We start from the raw sequence: 23114 nt of genomic DNA, 5'->3' as shown, positions 1-23114 counted from the left end.
AGTCAAACCCAGAATCATGTTGATGTCATATAATCCGTGCCTGACAGGTTTAAAGTCATAGACGGAAAAAAAAAGGGAAAACCCCAAAGAAGTCCTGTTTGACATCTCAAGATGAATCCATCTTCCCCTTGCAGACAAATTGTTGATCACCTCGAGGGACTTCAGTCAGACATTCCCTTGTCTGTAGGGAAGTTGAATCATTGTCATCACCCTTGTTGATGTTTTTTTTAATCTACATCATGTCTGTGGACCCACTCAATTCCCCGTATGTGTGTGTGTGTTTTAGCCCCCACACTGCCAACCACAGGAAGAGTGGGGGTGACAGAAAAGAACTGGATCATGGAGCGGTTAACCTCATGACAACGCAGGCTCTGCTCTGATTGGCTGTAGAAAGAATCAGAAGGATTTATAAGCCAGCCGGGAGTCTGCAGCAGCATCACAGGGCAGCGCGCAACATCCAGGATCATACTGAGCTCAAACCTCATCTGACATCTTCTTTCTGCAGCTTCCTGCTATTCTGAACAAGGTCAGAACCCATTAATGACATCTTGTTGGTGCAATGAAGTGTTTGGGTGGAGATGTTGTTGCTTGTTCGGTACAAGCTACTTTAAATAGCTGCAAAAACATCTGGAAACTTAGTCAGTTTGGGATGGCATAGAATGACAGTATGTTCTTTTATGTGTACTTTTACCTGAGCAATACCACCAAATCCTGTTAAAACTCTCAAAATAAATTAAATGAATTACTCAAAATATGTACTGGCCCAACTCAGGCAACTTTAGTTTTCATACGATTAAAATATTGTACAAAGTGACAGGAATAAAAGTAACAGGAGTGAGCTTAAGCTTAGAATTAGCAAATACATGAAATATATCCACAAGGCGTTTATAATAGCATGCTATTAAATAACTCTACTGTAAAAAAATAATTTAGGTAACAGGAATGTATTGAAAAGTTATTTTTCTAGTGTTCAAGATCGTTTAAATTATTATTTTTAACTGTATTCATCAAAGTGCAGGACACTTCAGAGTAAAAAATTTTTTTTATTTTACAATAATTTTATTGAGCATTTATGCATTTTAGTTCCTGAGGATGTGAATGGCACCAATTGGGTGAAATGGCCCTTGGTCTTTTTAACTAACATACAAATAATGCATGGATTATTGAAATGAAAAATGTACGACTACAACAGGGGTGTCGGACTCGTTATAATGGAGGGCCACCTGTAACAGTGACTGTAAGAATATAAAAGTATAATCGCCTCATTATACTATTGCCTATGCATTTGGTTATTTGATTTTTGTACGTACAAATTGATGGATAACTTGCTTTAAAATCGTAAGTCAAGGTGACGAGCAGATATTTAAGTATTTATTGTTATTTTTACAAACTATTATACGGTATACCGTATTTTTCGGACTATAAGTCGCAGTTTTTTTCATAGTTTGGCCGGTGCGACTTGTGTGAAATTATTAACACATTACCGTAAAATATCAAATAATATTATTTAGCTCATTTACGTGAGACACTAGACGTATAAGATTTCATGGGATTTAGCGATTAGGAGTGACAGATTGTTTGGTAAACGTATAGCATGTTCTATATGTTATAGTTATTTGAATGACTCTTACCATAATATGTTACGTTAACATACCAGGCACGTTCTCAGTTGGTTATTTATGCCTCATATAACGTACACTTATTCAGCCTGTTGTTCACTATTCTTTATTTATTTTAAATTGCCTTTCAAATGTCTATTCTTGGTGTTGGGTTTTATCAAATAAATGTCCCAAAAAATGCGAGTTATACTCCAGTGCGACTTATATATGTTTTTTTCCTTCTTTATTATGCATTTTCGGCCGGTGCGGCTTATACTCCGGAGCAACTTATACTTCGAGAAATACGGTATAATAATTAGGGGTGCTAAAAAATGTTGTTTTTTTATCACATTCGAATCCCAATTTTTTTTTTTGTAATTACATTTGTTTTAATTTATTGTATTTTTTTTAACGAATTAATAAAAAATAAAAAACATTTTTTTTAGGCCATCTCTATGCTTACTTGTTGCACGTATGTGTCATACGTAAGCAACCAAAAGGAGGTTTTTAACCTGTAAGCTGTTTTGTTAAGGTGTTGTTATTATTCTACCAAATAATACATTGCAAAAATCAGTTTGAATCGAGAATCGCGTTGAATCGAGTATCGATTATGAGCCAAATCCTCACTCCAAGAATCGGAATCCAATGGCGAGGTGCCCTATGATTCACACCAATAACAATTCAATATTTGTGTGTATATATATATATATATATATATATATATATATATATATATATATATATATATATATATATATATATCAAAGTTTAAAACATAGGAAATTTTTTGTCAAAATGGAAACAATGAAAACATTTAGCAAGAAAGATGAAGTATCCATATTTATTGCCAGGCTTTCGCGGGCCATTTTAAATGACGTGTCAGGCCAGATCTGGCCCCCGGGTCTTGAGTTTGATACATGTGGACTACAACATACTTCCAAGTATGTTTTGCATACAAAAGATAAAGGTGCACTTGATTTCCCCCCCATGGCGCTAGATCCAACATATTTAGTGTGGGCTGAAGTGAGCTTGACGGACATCAGTTGTCTGGTCCTACACTTTTTGCTGGTGAGCGAGAGCAGGAGAAAATCCTGGCAACTTGGTGGGAAGCCAAATAAGCGGCAGTAGATTAGTAGGCATCGTTTTGGAATGAGATGTTAGCTTTTCTGTCTGTGTGCGTGTGTGTGTGTGTGTGTGTGTGTGTGTGTATGTGAATGTGTGTGTGGTGTGTGTGAGTGAGTACTTGGGCCTCCAGTGTCCACATATTTTTGGTCTTGTGGTGCACGGTCATATTTTAACTGTATACTGTGTCTCAAATGTGGACGCGAAAAATAGTAACTAATTATACCACTGTTTCACACACCCTAAGCTTGTTATTTTTTCTTGAAGTTCAGAAACAATTCAACAACAAAAAATCCCAAAAATCCAAACAGGCACATCAAAAAATAATCAATATACTGTGAGGCTAAAAGTGAAATAATTCAATAATGTTTCTCACCTTTTTTTTTTTTTTAAATAAAAGTGCTGGCACTCACAGCTTTCTTTGGCCCCAGGGTGGCTGATCTTGTAGTCGTACTCAATAAAAAAAAAAGGTACAGAGCTTAGGTCACCAAAACAGGGTAGTTTTTACACACATTGTTTAGCTGTACAAACTTTTAAAGAAGATTTTATTTGAAAACCGAATCATACAAAATGTAAGGCGTAGGAAGACTGCGGTACCACTGTACTTGATTTTGTTAGTATATTTAGATACAGGGGTACCTCGGGATCTTAGTTTAATTGGTTCTGTGACGAAAACGATGTTTTGCGAAACAGCATTGCCCTTAGAAATGAATGGAAATCAGTTTAATCGGTCATACAAACAACTGTTTTCTCAAGTATTATGATAACAATGTAAAGCAATTAATATGGAGAGTGGGCTTTACAGTGTCTCATTCCAGCTGCTTCTCCGTCAAACACACCATCATCATTTTTTTAAAGATAAATGTCCGCCGGTTTATATATAGATTTAACATCCTTGGCTGGAGTTAAATTCATTCTGCACTAATGTGGTGCACACTTGCAGTGCGTTGCTCAAAATGCACTGCCTATTCGCTTTATGTTTTTGCTAATTTCTTTCTTTAATTCCACAAATAACATCTGCTTCTTCTTCTCAGCACTGTCCTTCACACTCACTTTCTCCATTCCAACGGTTAGAAAACAAATTTATGTTGATCTCTAGCTATAAGAAAATGCTAGCGAGGAAGACCGGGTTCACTGTGACATTCGCTACGCAAACTAGCATTGTAGGGAAGTGATTGATTGATTGATTGAAACTTTTATTAGTGGATTGCACAGTACAGTACATATTCCTAAATTTAGGCCCGGGGGCCGCATGCGGCCCGTTAAGCTTTTCAATATAGCCCGTCGGACATTCCCAATTAATTATTTTAGATCTTTAAGATGGAAAGTGTAGCTGCCATTATGATGTGCAGTGATGTTTTCAAATGACTGTAAGTCTTGAACTATACAAAGTATTTCAATAGTTGGAATCTGCGCTTTTGCATGATATACTAGTTACTATGGTAATCTAAGTCACAGCAGCTCAGACGAGGCACCAAGCAGTGTGGGTGGGGAGCGTTTCCACAGTGCGGAAAGCCTAAAATGAGGGTGTCAGGGACAGACGCGGAAGGAGATTTTTACAAGAAAGTTCTAAAGTTTAGTGATTTATCAGATTGTAGGTGTTTTTTTTTTACCCTTCACGTTCATATTGCGCTGTGTTTGTTGCATTTTTGTTGCGTTCCGCTTGATTGTAAAATATGTCGATCGAGAGGGGGTGTGACGTTCATATGTTGTCAATATTCAGTGTTTTATTGTTCATAGTTAATATTGTAAATCACACATTCTTTATTTTCGTGTAAATTCTGGGTGTCTCATTCAGTAAAAAAAATGTAAAATTCCATTCCGTTTTTAGCATTCAATCAGACAGTGTGAGACTTTGTATTAGTGTTTCTAAAAGTCAGACATACCGGCTCCAAGACACATTTTTTTCCTCAAAATTTGGCCCCCCGAGTCAAAATAGTTGCCCAGGCCTGCTGTAACACTTATCATTGTAAAGTTCACAGAGTAAATTATTTTGACATATTTGCTTAAATTCTTTCAACCACAGTAAATTAATTCCAAAACATTTACCTCATAGTATCTGTATCACTCCCAAATTAGGACAGTCAAAATATTTACCTGCTCTGTTTAGTCCTTCTAAATTGTGAATTACAACCATTTGAGTTAGTGGACAAATTGAGACAGAGCCAAATGTCCATGTTGTTGTGTATCTACTGTTAGAATACAAATACTCTGATTCACTATTGTTACTTCCTCTATTTTGAAAACATGTACTTCTGTTTCTTCCCATCCAGACAAGAAACGGACAACATGAAAGTGGCCGTTGTTTTTGTTTTGCTCTTCGCCGGAGTTCTTTGCAGATCGGTGAGTCATTCCCTCTCTTGTCTATAATTCCTTTAAAATGTCAACCGCAACTTATGTTTTCATCCGTTTTAACTCCAGCTTTAATGCATGAACGCTGAGTCAGCAACGCTTAGGCATATATTGAGTAGATGCTTATAGCAAACGCCCAATCAGAAAGGTGCATATTTGCATCGTCTCATAATGGTTGAATGGTATGAAAGTATTGTAAGGTATTATTGTAGCAAAATTAAATGCAAACGCGTATTTCAGTCTGTGCGTGTGTAATCCAATTCACATGTGTACTAATTAATGTGTGTGTCTGTGTATCAATCTGTGTGTGTTATTTGATCACAGGTGTCAAAGTCACTAAGGGCCACATCGCAGTTATGTTTGGCCCCAGAGGGCCGCGTCTAACAGTGAATACTATTATTACACAATTTTTTTATGCATTTTATCAGTATATTTAAAAAAACAAACTAAAATATAAAAAAAATATGGTAAGTTGCAATAATTTCACCTCAAAATTTAGTGTATTTTACTGTATATAGAAAAACAGTACTGCCGTTTTTAATGGTAAAAAAAGGGGCAGCTCAGTTGCCAGAATTTAGTTTTTTTACTGTAAATAAACAAACTGCAATTTTACAGTAAAATGTTGGTGTCACGTGGGGTTCGCAGCTAGCTGCGGGGTTGTTCTTCCAATGCAAAATAGACGGCTCCGGACAACAGCGTGAAGGTAGGCTAGGATTTATTAATATAAATCACGCACTACCGCGAACATAAAAAATACAACAACAACTACAACAAAAAAAGAGGCAAGCGTGCCTAAAACGCAAGTGAGGCTAATCTTAAACAGAAGCTATGGCATGGACATGGAAACTTACTTGGACAGAGCAAGACATAAACCGGTGTGACATCAAAACAACGCAGGCAGAACGAGTGATGAACAAAGGTAGGCTTAAATAACAGTGGCATGATTGGTGACAGGTGTGTGTGAGTCCGAACGTGAAACAGGTGCGTGACGTGACAGGTGAAACTAATGGTTGCTATGGTGACAAAACAAAACAAAAGTGCACAAAAAGTCCAAAATTTAAACCGAACATTACTAAAACAAAACATGATCACACAGACATGACAGAATCCCCCCCTTACGGACAGATCCCAGATGTCCAAAAACAGAAAATATCAACAAGAGTCATGGGAGGGCGGGAGGGGGACATGGCGGTGGGTCGCCAGGCCACGTGTCCCCGTATCCACCGGGGCAGAGTTAGGTGGCGGCGGCGAGTGGAACGCCGCTGCAGCAGGCGAGGCGGGCGCCCAGGGAATGGCCACATTCGTGGCCGACTGGGAGGTGGGCGCACTTGGCGTGGCGGGCGACCAGGTAGCGGCCATATCCGTGACCGACGAGGAGGGAGGTGCGTCATCGTGGCAGGCGTGGAAGCAGCAGATGATGCAGGCAGCGAAGCTCGGCGTGGCGCGTCAGGCGGCGAAGCTCGGCGTGGCGCGTCAGGCGGCGAAGCTCGGCGTGGGTCTTGGTCTTGGCATGGCGGGTCTTGGTCTTGGCGTGGCGGGTCTTGGTCTTGGCGTGGCGGGTCTTGGTCTTGGCGTCGTGGAACTGGTACCGGAGCTTGGCGTGGCGGGTCTTGGTCTTGGCATGGCGGGTCTTGGTCTTGGCGTCGTTGAGCTGGTACCGGGTCTTGGCGTCGTTGAGCTGGTACCGGGTCTTGGCGTCGTTGAGCTGGTACCGGAGCTTGGCGTCGTGGAGCTGGTACCGGAGCTTTGCGTCGTGGACCTGGAACCGGAGCTTGGCGTCGTGGAGCTGGTACCGGAGCTTGGCGTCGTGGAGCTGGTACCGGAGCTTGGCGTCGTGGAGCTGGTACCGGAGCTTGGCGTCGTGGAGCTGGTACCGGAGCTTGGCGTCGTGGAGCTACTGGTGCAGGTGGAGGTGGTCTAGCTGGGGGTTGCGGCTTGGCATGGTAAAAGACTGGTGGTGGCGGCCGTGAGGGAGGCTGTGGCTTGACATGGTGAAGCTGAGTCACCCCACCAGTGCAGTTCCCAGCCCTAGCCCCCCCCTCAAGGAGCGGATACCAGACGCGCTCCCTGCGGTCTGGAACTCTCTTTAAGGGTGGGTGGGGGGAGGTATGGAGGGGGGCAGAATCCTCCCCATTAAATTGTCCAGAAAATCTATTCACCACCCCCACTTTAGACTGGGTCTGAAAAAATCTAAATTTAGAAAATAATTTCTCAAAAGGATTATTTTTTGAAACAAAGTCCTTGGTGGGCGGCTGACAGAGGGCGTAAATAGAATCTAAAAAAAAAAAATCTTGGTTTCTGACGTCATCACCAGTGGGCGGGATGACGTCATCAGCACAGGTCTCCTGCGGCGGCAAGGAAAAATTAGCTGCTTGGGGAATCTTGTTGTCCGTGGGAGGGTTTTGGGGGAACGACGCGTCATGCTGGCGAGAAAAAGCCTTTCTGGTTGGCTTCCAGCTTTGCCAGCGCGTCTCCATCACCTCCTCGTGGCCGGTCTGCGGAAGAACGTCTGCTGCCTGCGTTCTGTCACGTGGGGTTCGCAGCTAGCTGCGGGGTTGTTCTTCCAATGCAAAATAGACGGCTCCGGACAACAGCGTGAAGGTAGGCTAGGATTTATTAATATAAATCACGCACTACCGCGAACATAAACAATACAACAACAACTACAACAAAAAAAGAGGCAAGCGTGCCTAAAACGCAAGTGAGGCTAATCTTAAACAGAAGCTATGGCATGGACATGGAAACTTACTTGGACAGAGCAAGACATAAACCGGTGTGACATCAAAACAACGCAGGCAGAACGAGTGATGAACAAAGGTAGGCTTAAATAACAGTGACATGATTGGTGACAGGTGTGTGTGAGTCCGAACGTGAAACAGGTGCGTGACGTGACAGGTGAAACTAATGGTTGCTATGGTGACAAAACAAAACAAAAGTGCACAAAAAGTCCAAAATTTAAACCGAACATTACTAAAACAAAACATGATCACACAGACATGACAGTTGGCACCTAAGCTTCCAGTTTGTTTGTTTTTTTTACCGCAAATCAACAACTGTAGATTTTTCAGTGTTTTACTGTAAATGCCAAAACGGCACCACAGTTTATTACAGTAAAAAAAAAAAAAAAGTACTGTTTTTTTCATTTAGAGAAACATTTTGTAAAAACCACAGTAAATTTCACAATTTTACCATGAAATCTATTGCTACTTTTACATTGCACAATTTGATGGATTGAAATCATTATTATTAGTATTTATTTTAATTTTAAAAATGGTTTGAATGTTTGATAATACATTTTTGCATAATTAGACAATATTTAAGTTAACATAATTTGCGATTACATGAGTACATACATTTTTTTCTCTCCCAAAATAGAAAGAAAGAATACATTTAGTAAAAAAAGTTACAGTATTTTAATGATACATATTATTTCCAGGCTTTCGAGGGCCATGTAAAATGAAGTTGCCTGGGCCATGAGTTTGACACCTGTGAATTAGATCATTACACACAGTATTTCGATTGGCGTGTGTGTGAGTATTTAGACGTGTGTGAAGCACAAACCCTCTATTGGCTGTCTTTTTACACGTGACTTTTGTGACACTTCTGTAATGTCCTTACAAAGATTTTAACATGCAAAAAGATTTGTCTGGAACTTTACCTTGCCTTTCCTTATATTCACCACTAGTTGTCACCTTGCAGCCCCCCCACACTCGTGTTGGCGTTTATGCTAAGAACAATGGACTGTTCATCACTCGCTGTAAACATTTTTTCATGTTTTAGCAGTAACTTAGTGGCCAAAAGTATTTTTGTATTCAAGTAAGTTATCAATAATTACATAGCGGCCAAAATGATTGCGCTTCCTCTGTCGGCGACATAGGCTGGAGCAGATCATTTCGGCCGTTTTGGTAAAACAAGTGATGAAAAGTCCATTGTTTTTAGCATCAACGCCAACACAGATTGATATACAGACAAACACATTAGTACACAGTAGAGTTGTCCCGATACCAATATTTTGATACCGGTACCCAAAATGTATTTCGATACTTTATTCTCACGGTCCATTTAATAATTGTTTCTTATTGCAATCGAATAACAATTTTTTCCTTAAATAAAATAGTGAACGTACCAGACAACTTGTCTTTTATTAGTAAGTAAACAAACAAAGGCTCCTAATTTGGCTGCTGACGTATGCAATAAGATATTGTGTCATTTCTTATTCATTTATTTTGTCAACATTATGAAGGACAAGCGGTATAAAATGGATTATTAATTTACTTGTAATACCTGGTTACTTTCTGTTTTAACATGTTCTATCTACGCTTCTGTTAAAATGTAATAATCACTTATTCTTCCGTTGTTTGGATGCTTTGCATTAGTTTTGGATGATACCACACATTTGGGTATTGATCTGATACCAAGTCGTTGCAGAATCAATGTAATCATAGTATTATCGAGTAGATACGCTCTTGTACTTGGTATCATTACAGTGGATGTCAGGTGTCGATCCACCCATGGCATTTGTTTACATTGAGGAGCACTAGCCTGTTAGCGGTGAGCTATTGTATCCTCCTACGGTGTGTAGTGAAGCATGTTTAGCTATTCCTCGTCCTGCAGGGATGATACTTGTAAGAAACTTACTTTATTTGTCGCCATGGGGGCGAGGATTAGTAATTTAGAAGTAGCTAAAACACTGCAGACTGCGGATAGATGTTAGCCGCTAGCTACCTAGCCATGATTAAAGCACCTCTTGCAAAGCTGCGTTTTAGTGTTATAGCTTCACCTTTAATGTTAGTTTTTAAGCCAAAATGCGTCCGGTCTCCCTTTTGTGTCCACCCACTGTGTCTGCTTGTAAGTATTCAGTAATTATGCACTGCCGAACATGCTCCTCTGCTCGTAACACATACATTTTATGATGTTGACAACTGCGCAAAAAAAGGACAACCGGTACTTTTGAGAGGCGGTATAGTACCGATTATGATTCATTTGTATCGCTGTACTTTACTTGTACCGCCAATTTACAAAATGATTTTGCTCGAACAATACTTCCATAAAATGGCCACTGAAAGAATGGTATCAGGGGATTTTTATCGAATGCTATCATATTTACAATAGTCAAGTCTTTTCACAATAGCTTTGTACTGACTGTCATTGTTTGCTTTCCAGGCAAGAAAATATGACAGTTCTGCCGAGAGCTCTGAAGAAGTGGTGCGTATCAACAGACAGACAGAGAGAGTGTGACATTCTCATTGACTAACGTGCGTCTGCTTCGCAGGTGAGACGACCTGCCGCTCCCATCTTCAGGAAAAGGGTGGACCGAGTTTCCCAAATCCGTGCAGCAGCTGTCAGGGTACAACAGTGTTTCAATTAATATCGATATTGTACAAGGGCTGCACATAAAAAAATATATATATTCACACAATTTTTCTATGTAATTTCTAAATGATATACAGTACAGGCCAAAAGTTTGGACACACCTTCTCATTTAATGGGTTTTCTTTATTTTCATGGCTATTTACATTGTAGATCAGGGGTGTCCAAAGTGCGGCCCCGCAGCTCGGTTTTTATTGGCCCGCGACACATTCTATAGACAAACTAAATAGGTCCCAAATTAGAAGAAAAAACTATGAAAAATTAAACGGGACCAAATCCCCCAAAAATGGGACCTGAAAACCAAAATGCTCGACAACCTGAGCGTCTTACTCTATAAGGTCTTTGATGATTTCTGTGTGCTGTCATGATGAAAAAGTGTACACATTTCTTGTGAGACATATGTTTTTGATTGTACTAAAGCTCTCAAAAGCGTTTCAGTTGACGGTATAATCAGAATCAGAAATACTTTATTAATCCCCGAGGGGAAATTTAAATTTTCAGCACAATCCCATTCAAGATCAGACAAACATTACAGAGAGAAAGAACAGGATCGCTGACGGGTCTGCCAACTTCCGGCGTCCCTTACAAAAAAGGTGAGATACAGGTAAACAATGGGAGGGGGGGATTTTGGGGGCTGAGAAAAAAAAATCGGTCTAAGCCTGGGCCCCTGGAGAGGGGGTCCGGACTGAGGCCAAGGAAAAAAACAACTCATAGCCATAGCACACATCCCTCTTAGCAATAATAGTAAATACAAGCTTACTTTAGAGCACAGTTAACATGAATACAAATAAAATCATTATTAAAATAATCATGAATTATTTTATTGCTTTGTTATCTATAACACGAAGCTAAGATGTAGAAGGTTTTTTTTTTCAAACTTTAGCATATGTTCACCTACATTCTTTTGGTTTGAGTATTTTTCATATACAAAATGTATAAAAGTGGCCCTCGTATCCTTTAATTTTTCTCTATGTGGCCCTCGCTGGAAAATGTTTGGACACCTGTTGTAGATTGTCACTGAAGGCATCAAAACTATGAATGAACACATATAGAGTTATGTACTTAACAAAAAACAGGTGAAATAACTGAAAACATGTTTTATATTCTAGGTTATTCAAAATAATTGTGATTTCAAGTCTAAGTAAGGAAATGGTGCAGCCCTTTTACCATTTTTTAAATCCAATGCTTGAATAAAAGTGTAATATCCCTCTAATGTGGCAAACGTCTCAACTTCACACAGGCTTTGCAGAGGTTTCTGGCACCAGCTATTTTCGACTCAGATGAGAGCAGCGACAGTTCTGACAAGGTGAGCTAGAATTCATTTAATTTTGATCAATCCTGTAATATCACTCGATCGACTGCGACACTGTTTGAGACTTTTTTTGTTATAGCAGGTAGCAGTCGACACCCCAGCTGTAGTCAATTATAACAACTATGAAACCACGGATCCTGCCGCGTCAGATACACCCCCTGTCGACAACAACGACGACGAAGACAGTGATGATGATGATGATGATGATTCGGAGGAAAGTGTAAGTAAAAATTAAAAGTCAATTAATTAAAAGGAATGATTCTTATTTGTTAAATATGACTTTTAATGGGCTCCTGTTCCCATGCCAGTGTGCTATTGAGTAGAGCATGGGTGTCAAAGAGGGACCCAGGCCCAAATTTAGGGTGGCTTCCAACTGTAATACATATTCCTACGGACCTTCTTTTTTTTTTAACTCCGGTCCAATAGTAGCATAAAAAAACAAACAAGTATCAGATTATATCGACTTGCATCTAAAGTTTCCTTAATTAGTTTTACCACAAGCAGTCCTGCAGCGTGTTTACTTACCGGACAGCCAGTTAACATCTAAATGCCCTTTAATAAGCCCGCCGTTTCTTGTATTTTAGTAGAGTCATTTAAAAAAGTAAAAATATAGGCTATAAGCTATCAGGAGCTAGCATCTACACAACAGCTAAGCACACAGTAGCACAAAAGCGAGACATACGTAATATTCATTGAACAATAAAACAGCACATTTTTAATTACAGTTGCATATTACTTACACATACAAAGTCTCCAAGGCAGAAGCGTATTAAAAAGTATTCAGTAACAAACGTGTCCACATCATTCAACATACTGCATTTGAGCTTAACTTAATACATTTTTGTGATCATTGGGTGTCACCAAAAAACAATTACCACTCCAATTCAACTTAAAAACAGTGTAATTCCATTCCAGACTGGTAACAATGAATAGGTTAGTTTTTTCAGACCTACCCCTGTTCCCGTAGTTTGGGGACCCCTGCATTAGTGCAACAGTATTGGCGTCATGATCCGTGGTCCAGTGTTTTCTTTTAGTTTTGGACTCCTTTAGTTCCTGTTTGTGCACTTCTGAGTTTGTTACCATAGCTACGTATTATTTTCACCTGCCTCTTGTGTTTAGGACACTCACCTGTTGCTAATCAAGAGACATTATTTAAGCCTGCCTTTGTCAGTCAGTCGGTCTGGCTTCTTTGTCTGCATCACGCTTCTGTTACGTGAGTTTTCCTATCTCTAGTCTATGCTAAGAGTTAGCCCTAGCATCCAGTGCGATCGGCACTTTTTCCTTCGTCTTGTTTTTCTGTTTTTGGTGCTTCGTTGATTTGCGAAGATTAAATCATGTTCCTACCTGCAAGTCCTGTTCGGAGTCGTCCGTTTGCATCCCTGGAGAACAATTTGCGCAGTAAGCTGCAACCCCGCTGTGACAATTGAGGCGTCGGTTGAGGCGGGCGGGGTTGGGGGCGGGGTTTGGTGGTAGCGGGGGTGTATATTGCAGCCTGGAATGGTTAGTGCTGCATGGGATTCTAGGTATTTGTTTTGTTGTGTTTATGTTGTGTTACTGTGCGGATGATCTCCCAAAATGTGTTTGTCATTCTTGTTTTGGTGTGGATTCACAGTGTGGCGCATATTTCTAACAGTGTTAAAGTTATTTATACGGGCACTGTCAGTGTAACCTGTATCGCTGTTGGCCAAGTATGCATTGCATTCACGTGTGTTTGCGTGCTGAAGCCGCACGTTATGTGACTGGGGCCAGCATTCGCTGGACTGGGTGAAAAGCGGACATGACGATTTTTGGGAGGGGCACTGAAAATTTGAGAGTCTCCCAGGAGTGTTGGCAAGTATGAGAAGTAACGGTGAATGCGGTGTGCCGCGGTAACACCGCCGCTGAATATAATCGGCGAGCCAGCTCTCGTGTTAATTTGATATCGCCTCAAGGGCCAGGTGAAATTACACAAATTTGGCCCGCGGGCCAGAGTTTGACACCCATGCCTTAAAGGCACTGCCTTTGCGTGCCGACCCAATGGGTGGCCGTATAAACAACTTTAACACTGTTACAAATATGCGCCACACTGTGAACCCACACCAAACAAGAATGACAACATCCGCACCGTAACACAACATAAACACAACAGAACAAATACCCAGAACCCCTTGCAGCACTAATTCTTCCGGGACGCTACAATATACACCCCCTGCTACACCCTAACCCTACCCACCTCAACCTCCCCTCCCCCAACCCCGCCCACCTCAACCTCCTCATGCTCTCTCAGGGAGAGCATGTCCCAAATTCCAAGCTGCTGTTTTGAGGCATGTTAAAAAAAATAATGCACTTTGTGACTTCAATAATAAATATGGCAGTGCCATGTTGACATTTTTTCCATAACTTGAGTTGATTTATTTTGGAAAACCTTGTTACATGGTTTAATGCATCCAGCGGGGCATCACAACAAAATTAGGCATAATAATGTGTTAATTCCACAACTGTATATATCGGTATCGGTTGATATCGGAATCGGTAATTAAGAGTTGGACAATATCGGATATCGGCAAAAAAGCCATTATCGGACATCTCTAATTGATAATAATATTAATATTAAACAGACTACACTGAACAAGTCCCAGAAACTGTAGTAGACACACATTTCAGCAGAATTACACACAGATTAATCATTAACTACAGTACCTTTCTATGTATTTAACACAATTGATGCAGTTAGCATCGGCTTCGACCTCGGCAGTGCAATTAGCTTTAGCATTAGCTTGATCCTGTATAAAGCCTCGTCGACTGAAAAGACACATATCATAAAAATATACCCTTTCAAACATGTTTAAACACTATAAAGAAGCACTCAGGGGGTAAAACAATGTACATACAGACACTTGTACCTGAGAAGGGAGATGTTTGAGTATACAGATACACGGACACAACTTTGTTCTGCTCACATCTGTAATGACTGCAAGGAGGAAGTCAGGTGTTCCCTATTATAGCTCTCAGTACACTACGCTCCCTGCTGGAGCCCTACAGTACTACAATGGCTCGTATTAATGCTGGCATTACAATTACATTAGCTCCATATAATACAAATTACTGTGATTTACTGCTGCCATTAACAATTTTTTTTTTTAAGATTTCAAATATAAAATGACATAAACATACAACTCAAGACCTTGGCCTCATTGCTCTAGAGTCATGAATCTGTTGTTATAGTTATTCATACCGCAGTTGCATGACGTCAAAATTCTGCACGACTTTGAGTCGTCATTTTCCCAAAACCCAAAACCAGTGAAGTTGGCACGTTGAGTAATTTGTAAATAAAAACAGAATACAATCATTTGCAAGTCCTTTTCAACTTATATTCAATTGAATAGACTGCAAAGACAAGATATGTAATGTTCCAACTGAGAAACTTTTTTTGTTGTTGTTGCAAATAATCATTCACTTGGAATTTAATGGCAGCAACACATTGCAAAAAAAGTTGGCACAGGGGCATTTTTACCACTGTGTTACATGGCCTTTCCTTTTAACAACACTCAGTAAACGTTTGGGAACTGAGGAGACCAATTTTTGAAGCATTTCAGGAGGAATTATTTCCCATTCTTGCTTGATGTACAGCTTAAGTTGTTCAACAGTCCGGGGTCTCCGTTGTGGCATTTAATGCTTCGTAATGTGCAACACATTTTCAATGGGAGACAGGTCTGGACTACAAGCAGGCCAGTCTAGTACCCGCAGTCTGTTACTATGAAGTCACGCTGTTGTAACACGTGGTTTGGCATTGTCTTGCTGAAATAAGCAGGGGCATCCATGATAACATTGCTTGGATGGCAACATATGTTGCTCCAAAACCTGTATGTACCTTTCAGCATTAACGGTGCCTTCACAGATGTGTAAGTTACCCATGCCTTGGGCACCAATACACCCCCATACCATCACAGATGCCGGCTTTTGAACTTTGTGCCTATAACAGTCCGGATGGTTCTTTTCCTCTTTGGTCTGGAGGACACGACGTCCACAGTTTCCAAAAACAATTTGACATGTGGACAAATGTGGACTCATCAGACCACGGAACACTTTTCCACTTTGCACCAGTCCATCTTAGATGAGCTCGGGCCATCCAAGCCGGCGGAGTTTCTGGGTGTTGTTGATGAATGGCTTTGACTTTGCATAGTAGAATTTTAACTTGCATTTCCAGATGTAGCGACAAACTGTAGTTACTGACAGTGGTTTTCTGAAGTGTTCCTGAGTCCATGTGGTGATATCCTTTACTCACCGATGTCGCTTTTTGAAGCAGTACCGCCTGAGGGATCGAAGGTCCGTAATTTCATCGCTTACGTGCAGTGATTTCTCCAGATTCTCTGAACCCTTTGATGATATTACGGGCCGTAGATGGTGAAATCCCTAAATTCCTTGCAATAGGTCGTTGGGAAATGTTGTTCTTGTTCGACAAATTGCTCACATATTTGTTCACGAGCAAAAAAAAAAGCATTCTTTTTCATTAATAACAACATTTATCTGTGGACTGTAGTCAGAAAATGATGTTTTTCCACTCTATTTTTGTCCTCACAGGACAGTGAAGAAGAGGACGAGGAGGAGGAGGATGACTCCTCAGAGTCGGGCGAGTCTACAACTCTCGCTCCAGACACCGTGACCCCCGTAATTGTGACAGACGAGCCCCTGTATGAAACCACAGAGGAGCCCCTGGTGCCCACCATCGTCACAGACACAGACTCGGGCCGCGGTGACAGCATGGGGGGATATCCCGGCGATTACAAGACCTACGTCTACATGCAGGAGAAGAACTATCACAAGGCTCCTTCGCCTTACAAGTCCTACGGATATGACAGCGGGAAGAAATCGGGCTATGACATGCCCACTGGCAATGAGGTGGAGAAGGGGTACAAGATGGAGGTAAGATTTGGGCATTAGTTAAAAAAATTCCTTTCAGCATGAGGTTTGTGTCAAATTTGCTTTTTCAAGCATTTATTGTGTTCAGTTGGGCCTGCCTGGTAGCGTACATAATTAGTGTTGTACAAAGCATAACTGTTTCAAATGAGCACTAACATCTAAAACCGGGGTGTCAAATAACTGTAATGGTAAAATCATTGCATGATAACTTAAAAATAAAGACAACTCCAGGTTGTTTTCTTTGTTTTACTTTGGCCAAAAATAGAACGAGCACATGATGAAAATGTACAAATCACAAATAATACTTTGGACAAAACACTTCATGTCTGTGGAAAATTCAGAGGAAATTGGCACAGCTTCAAAAACACAATGACCTTGGACTTTGTCTCAGTGTATCTACAAAGCCAGGATCAAAAACGTCACAGTCTTTCTAGAATTAAGAGTTTTATTTGTCATTATTACCATACTTGCCAACCCTCCCGGATTTTCCGGGAGACTCCCGAAATTCAGCGCCTCTACCGAAAACCTCCCGGGACAAATTTTCTCCCGAAAATCTCCCGAAATTCAGGCGGACCTGAGTCCACTTTCCCACAATATAAAGAACGTCTACAGTAAAGCAGTCCGTCTGCCCTAAACAGCAATGTTGTGACACTCTTAAACAGGACAATACTGCCATCTAGTGCATTTGATGAAAGCACTTTTGTGCGTGCCACACAGCAATGCATAATCAGAGAGGGTGTTCAGCATGATTAGAAAGATAGTGACAGAGAATAGAACAAGGATGGACAATTCAACCCTTAACTCAACAATGAGTAGATGAGTGTTATGTGTGTGTATATGTGTAAATAAATGAACACTGAAATTCAAGTATTTATTTTATTTATTTATATATATATATATATATATATATATATATATATATATATATATATATATATATCCATCCATCCATCCATCCATCCATTTTCTACCGCTTATTCCCTTCGGGGTCGCGGATATATATATATATATATATATATATACATATATATATATATATATATATATGAAATACTTGACTTGGTGAATTCTAGCTGTAAATATACTCCTCCCCTCTTGACCACGCCTCCAACCACGCCCCCCGCACCCACCCCCCACCTCCCGAAATTGGAGGTCTCAAGGTTGGCAAGTATGTTATTACAGTGAACAGGTTCAAAGAACAACAAAATTGGAGCAGATCCCCTAAGGTGCATACACAATAATTTAGTAATATAAATAGTAAAAAAAAGATAAAAAAGAAGATATGTATCTATATATATGTATATATCCACACACATACATATATCCATACATATGCATATATATTCATATACACATATAACATTATTGCACTTTCTGGGATTGGATCCGGCGCTAACTCAACAAACCGTAAGAAACAGAGGTAAAAACTATTTAAAAGGGTTAAGTTCAATTTTCTCGTGTTTGACAGAGACATTTTGGGGCAACAAGGGCGCCAAATGACGATGTGTTCGAAGCAGAAGACATAAAACGGCATGTTTTAAATTTCATGTGGGTCGAGGAGGAGCCACAGTCACCCTTTACTGTGTACTGTTTGCTTGCCTAACAGAATTGCTACTGTGAGATCCAGTGGTTACATTTAGAACAGCAGTTTCTTTCGTTAAAAAAAAAAAGCAGCTTATTTTTATACTTAGCAAACATCACAAAGGCCGTAATCTGATCTAAAAAATGTACTCTATGTTTACATTTTAAACATCTTCCTACTCAGCGAAGCTAAACATATTGGTGTGAAACCTTAGTGCAACCTGGATCCTATTGCATGGGGCCCCACGATATGAGGGGGCGGGGGGCCCATTTTGCATGAAGAGGCGCATGTAATATTTCAATTAAAGTACGACAGGGTGCTTCGTATGAAACTTATTCCCCAGCCCCTTCCTGCTCCGTCAATGATGAAAAACAGCACAATTCTACTGCAGATGTCATAGTCCCTGGTGGTAAAAAGCGGTAATGCGTTACATTAGTAAGAATTGGTGTTATGGGTTCAAACCAGGGACGCATTTGTGTCCCCCGCTGATGGGGCGGGGCTGGCTTCCAAAAAAAATTCTGCTTAGGGCCCTAATTTTTCCAGGGTCAATCCTTACCATTTGCCATACTTGTGCTCTGCAAAGTCAGCCTTTGTAACATGCCCTGTGCAAAAATGGAAGTTTCTTGAAGACTATAAGGCGCACTTAAAATCCTTTCATTTTCTCAAAAATCGACAGTGCGCCTTATAACCCGGTGCGCCTAATGTACGGAATAATTCTGGTTGTTCTTACCGACCTCGAAGCAATTTCATTTGGTACATGGTGTAATGATAAGTGTGACCAGTAGATGGCAGTCACACATGAGAGATACGTGTAGACTGCAATATGACGCCAGTTGTCAGGTTCAAACACTGATGACATCTATTAAACAAGACAAGAGGCAAAGAATTAAACAGAGACAAAAATTTTTGGCATAAAAAAAATAAAAAAATACAATCATGTGTGCTTACGGACTGTATCCCTGCAGACTGTATTGATCTATATTAATATATAATGGAGGTGCACTAATTGTAAGTGTGTCTTGTGTTTCTTATGTTGATTCAATAAAAAAAATAAAAAAATAAAAATAAAAATAAATTATTTTACTTTTTTTTCCTTGTGCGACCCGGTACCAATCGATCCACGGACAGGTACCGGGCCGCGGCCCGGTGGTTGGGGACCACTGGCGTAAAACATGTATCGCTTTCAGTTTCCAACTCATTGTGACAAAGAGGTAAACATATAACGCACCCCATGATGCAGAGATGGCAGGTGTAGTGCATCCATCCATTTTCTATACCGCCTATTCCAGGGGTCGTCAACCTAAAATGTTCGAAAGAGCCATATTGGACCAAAAATACATAAAAAAAAAAAATCTGTCTGGAGCTGCAAAAAATTTGAAGCCTTATGTGATCTAAGTGTCTATATTAGCTATATTAGCCTACTATCAAAGGCTGATGCAAATCTTCGTTGACAGAAATGTTGTATTTTAATTTTTATTCTACACATTTTTGCAACATAGGAAATCATTAGTAAAATGAAAACTTCTCAGAAGATGAGATAACTTCTGGAAATTACTGGCTCAGAATAGCCAAAGGTATAGATGTTTGTGTCCAAGTTTAAGAAAACGGCATTCTGTTTTCTTCTAATGGATACATTAAAATTTTTGCAAGCTGGGTAACGTTTACTGTGGTCTGGAACAACATGGCACACAAACAACTATGAGACATGCAGCCAATATTACATACAAATAATGTATCAATGATGCAATGTGTACATACAGTTAGCATAAATAGCATGTTAGCATCGATTAACTTGCAGTCACGGATTAACCAAATATGCCTGATAAGCACTCCAGCAAATCAATAACATCAACAAAGCTCTCCTTTGTGCATTCACGCACAGCATAAAATGTTTGGTGGACAAAATGAGACAAAGAAGGAGTGGCATAAAACACGTCTTTCCGTGGCGACGTCGGAGCAAGTTGTGCATGTAAACAAACTACGATGAGTTCAAGGATCGCCGAAATTATGAGGACAAAACGGTGCTCGCCAAATGCTCTCATCGGTGAAGCATGTGTAACATAAACAGTGGGATTTCTAACAATTAGGAAGGTTTGTGTCATGTTTGTCCTCCTACAGAAAATATATTAAAACAACAAAAAAATATGTTCTTCATCTTTTTCCATTTTGAAAGAGGTCCAGAGAGCCACTAGGGCAGGGATGTCAGACTGGTTTTCATTGAGGGCCACATGGGAGTTATGGATGCCATCAGAGGGCCGCTTGTAACAGCGAATAATGTTTGAATTTGCCTCTGGATTTCATTATTAATTATGTATATATATATATTTTTTAAGAAGACTGTTGATTTTACAGTAAAAACTTTACATTTACAAAATTTTACAGTAAAATATAGTGACATTTTTATTTTTATTTTTATTTTTTACAAAATTTTCCGTTAAGTCGAAAAACAGTACCCTGTATTTTTGGGGGGTTTTACGGAAAAAGCTGGCAGCTTAGTTGCAAGAATTTTTGTGTTAAATTTACATTGTTTTTTTTTTTACAACATTATATTGTTAATGGAAAAACAGTACAAATTAATTTTTTTATTCTAGCAACTTCGCTGCCAGGTTTTTCTACCGTAAAAAAACAAATGTACCATCTTTCCATTTACAGTAATACACCGTTAAAAACACCCGTAAATTTTACAGTCAAAAACTGGCAGTTCAGTCAACAGAATTTTAACGCAAAAAAACCAGTATAATTTTTTTTTAAATTTACAATAATATGCTGGAAAGAACAACGTAAAATGTATTGTCATTTTTATTAATTTGATGGGTAGTTTGCTGTAATGTTAAGTATTTTTATTTAGACAAAATGTTTGGAAAGAATTGTACTGAATTGAACTGTAATGTTTGTTGCAATAATGGATACTATTAAAGTTTAAAAGGTATGCAATTTCAAGCGGTACATATATTTTTTCTGTCAACATGAAAAAAATCTATTAAATTTAGTGAGAAAATATGAAGTACTTTATTGGGCCAGATAAAATGATGTCGCGGGCCAGATCTGGCCCCCGGGACTTGAGTTTGACACTTTTGCACCATGGCTTCTTATGAAGGTTGAGCTGGAGCCTACACCAGCTTACTTAACATCACGGAAATGGTTTCCACACATATGATGTTTATTTTACTCATTTCCAGAGCTACCCTCAGGTCCATTCTGACCTACTCGAGGGGGATAGCAGCACCCCTGAGGAGGAGAGCGAGAACCTAGACACCTCTGGACCTTCCGAGAACCAGGATGTCCTCCCTGCGGAAGAGGAGGAGGAGGAGGAAGAGGAGAACGCCGGCACCAACGATAGCGGAAGCTCCAGCAACCCGGAAGAAGAAGAAGAGGAGAGCGCCAGCCAGGAGGCGGCGGCCACGCCCGGAGCCGCCGACAGCGATTCCGACGAGAGCGAGAGCTCGGAGAGTGATTCGGATGAACGCGGGAAGGGCCCCGGACCCACCGCCGATACCGTGGTCATTACTGCCAAATAAGTCATGCAGGAAGTGGGGGGTGGTGTAATAAAGACTCCATGCCACATTCAAGCGTGATCTTTCCCCTTTCTGAGGCACTTTTTTAAAGTTTTGCTTTGTACAATCCTCAACAACCAAGTGCATGTATCCTCCTAAGATCCAGTCTAGGACCCGTTAAGGTCAACCAAGTCCTATTTTTCATTTTCATCTTGGGTCACATCATCTTTACGTAAGTCCTCGGAGGGTCGCATCATGATATTATGACACAATTATCATTATTTGGCCAAAAACTTGAATCCGAAGTTAAAGTGATGGGCAGATATTCAAGTTCAATTAGCAGTTTATTTAAAAAGAGTTTCAAGCAATGGTAAAAATAAATGCTTATTGCATTACATAATATCAAGTTAAGGACTAAATTAAAGATGAAATGCCTTATTGACGCACATTATTTCCAGGCTATCACAGGCCACAAAAATGATATGGTGACTTTGAGACTTGTATTTTAAGGGGTCATTTATATGAAGAAAATCAGTCCGTTTATTATAGGTTTTTGCAAAAGCCAATTCGTGTTTTTTTGTCAGAATTAACGATAATAAAAAAAAACATTTCAGCACAATGCAGAATCAAATCATGAAATGTCAGCAGGGTTACATTACAGGCAATTAAAGCCATATTTGAATAATAAAGCGTCAAATATTGAAACTTTTAAATAGTATGTATATGTTGCTAGTATCAAATCTGCTTGTGTCATCAGTTCTTACTTACACATGTGGATGGCATGGTTTACTGTAATGTGTTATTTTGTACCTTGTCTAAAATATGAATAAAATTATTTTACATACAACCAGATCTTCTGTTTTTTTTTTGTTGTCAACACTCTCCTGTATGAATTATTCAAATTAATACGCCGGAGCAGCAGTTTCAATATCACCGAATGTGTGCCAACATAATTATGAATATATTATGTTTTTTTCAAATAATATTTCAAATAACTCCAATTTTATTACTTTTTTTATTTTTTGTCCTGTCCAGCTACTTAGGCAAATCATATTGTTGACGTAGATGCCCGTATCGGCTGTACAAATTTACTTTACAAAAGAGAAGTGTGGCATACTTCTCTTGTTGCCTTATTTGTATTTGACTTTATTAAATGGATTTATATTATTATTTGGTGCAGCCGGGCCGGAGCAGGAGGGAATAGGAAGAGAAAAAAAAGGAAGACAGAGGGGGAATTTGCGGGGACAGGAGAGGGATAAGACAGAGAGACAACTCCCCCCAAAATGGATTAACTCGCTGGAATAAAAAAGACAATATAAGTTCCATACTTGCCAACCTTGAGACCTCCAATTTCGGGAGGTAGGGGGTGAGGGGTGGGTGCGGGG

At 39.8% G+C, this 23114-nt stretch overlaps 1 protein-coding gene across 2 annotated transcripts; it reads left to right on the top strand.

Moving 5' to 3' along the window:
- The first annotated feature begins 450 nt into the window (after positions 1 to 450).
- Positions 451 to 22487, top strand: spp1 (secreted phosphoprotein 1). 2 transcript variants are annotated; one of them, XM_072915477.1, is made up of 8 exons: positions 451 to 526; positions 4994 to 5063; positions 10236 to 10277; positions 10345 to 10419; positions 11683 to 11748; positions 11837 to 11974; positions 16315 to 16656; positions 21415 to 22487. In XM_072915477.1, the coding sequence occupies exons 2-8, from the start codon at positions 5010 to 5012 to the stop codon at positions 21751 to 21753; spliced, it is 1056 nt and encodes a 351-aa protein (XP_072771578.1). In that variant the 5' UTR covers positions 451 to 526; positions 4994 to 5009; the 3' UTR covers positions 21754 to 22487. The 2 variants fall into 2 exon arrangements, with proteins under 2 accessions (XP_072771578.1, XP_072771577.1); XM_072915476.1 differs by having other exon boundaries at positions 11834 to 11974.
- The last annotated feature ends 627 nt before the right edge of the window (positions 22488 to 23114 follow it).

Source organism: Nerophis lumbriciformis, linkage group LG20 (genome assembly GCF_033978685.3).
Source record: "Nerophis lumbriciformis linkage group LG20, RoL_Nlum_v2.1, whole genome shotgun sequence".
NCBI classification, from domain to species: domain Eukaryota; kingdom Metazoa; phylum Chordata; class Actinopteri; order Syngnathiformes; family Syngnathidae; genus Nerophis; species Nerophis lumbriciformis.
Note: the sequence above shows the minus strand (reverse complement) of the source record. Positions and strands in the feature narration are given on the sequence as shown.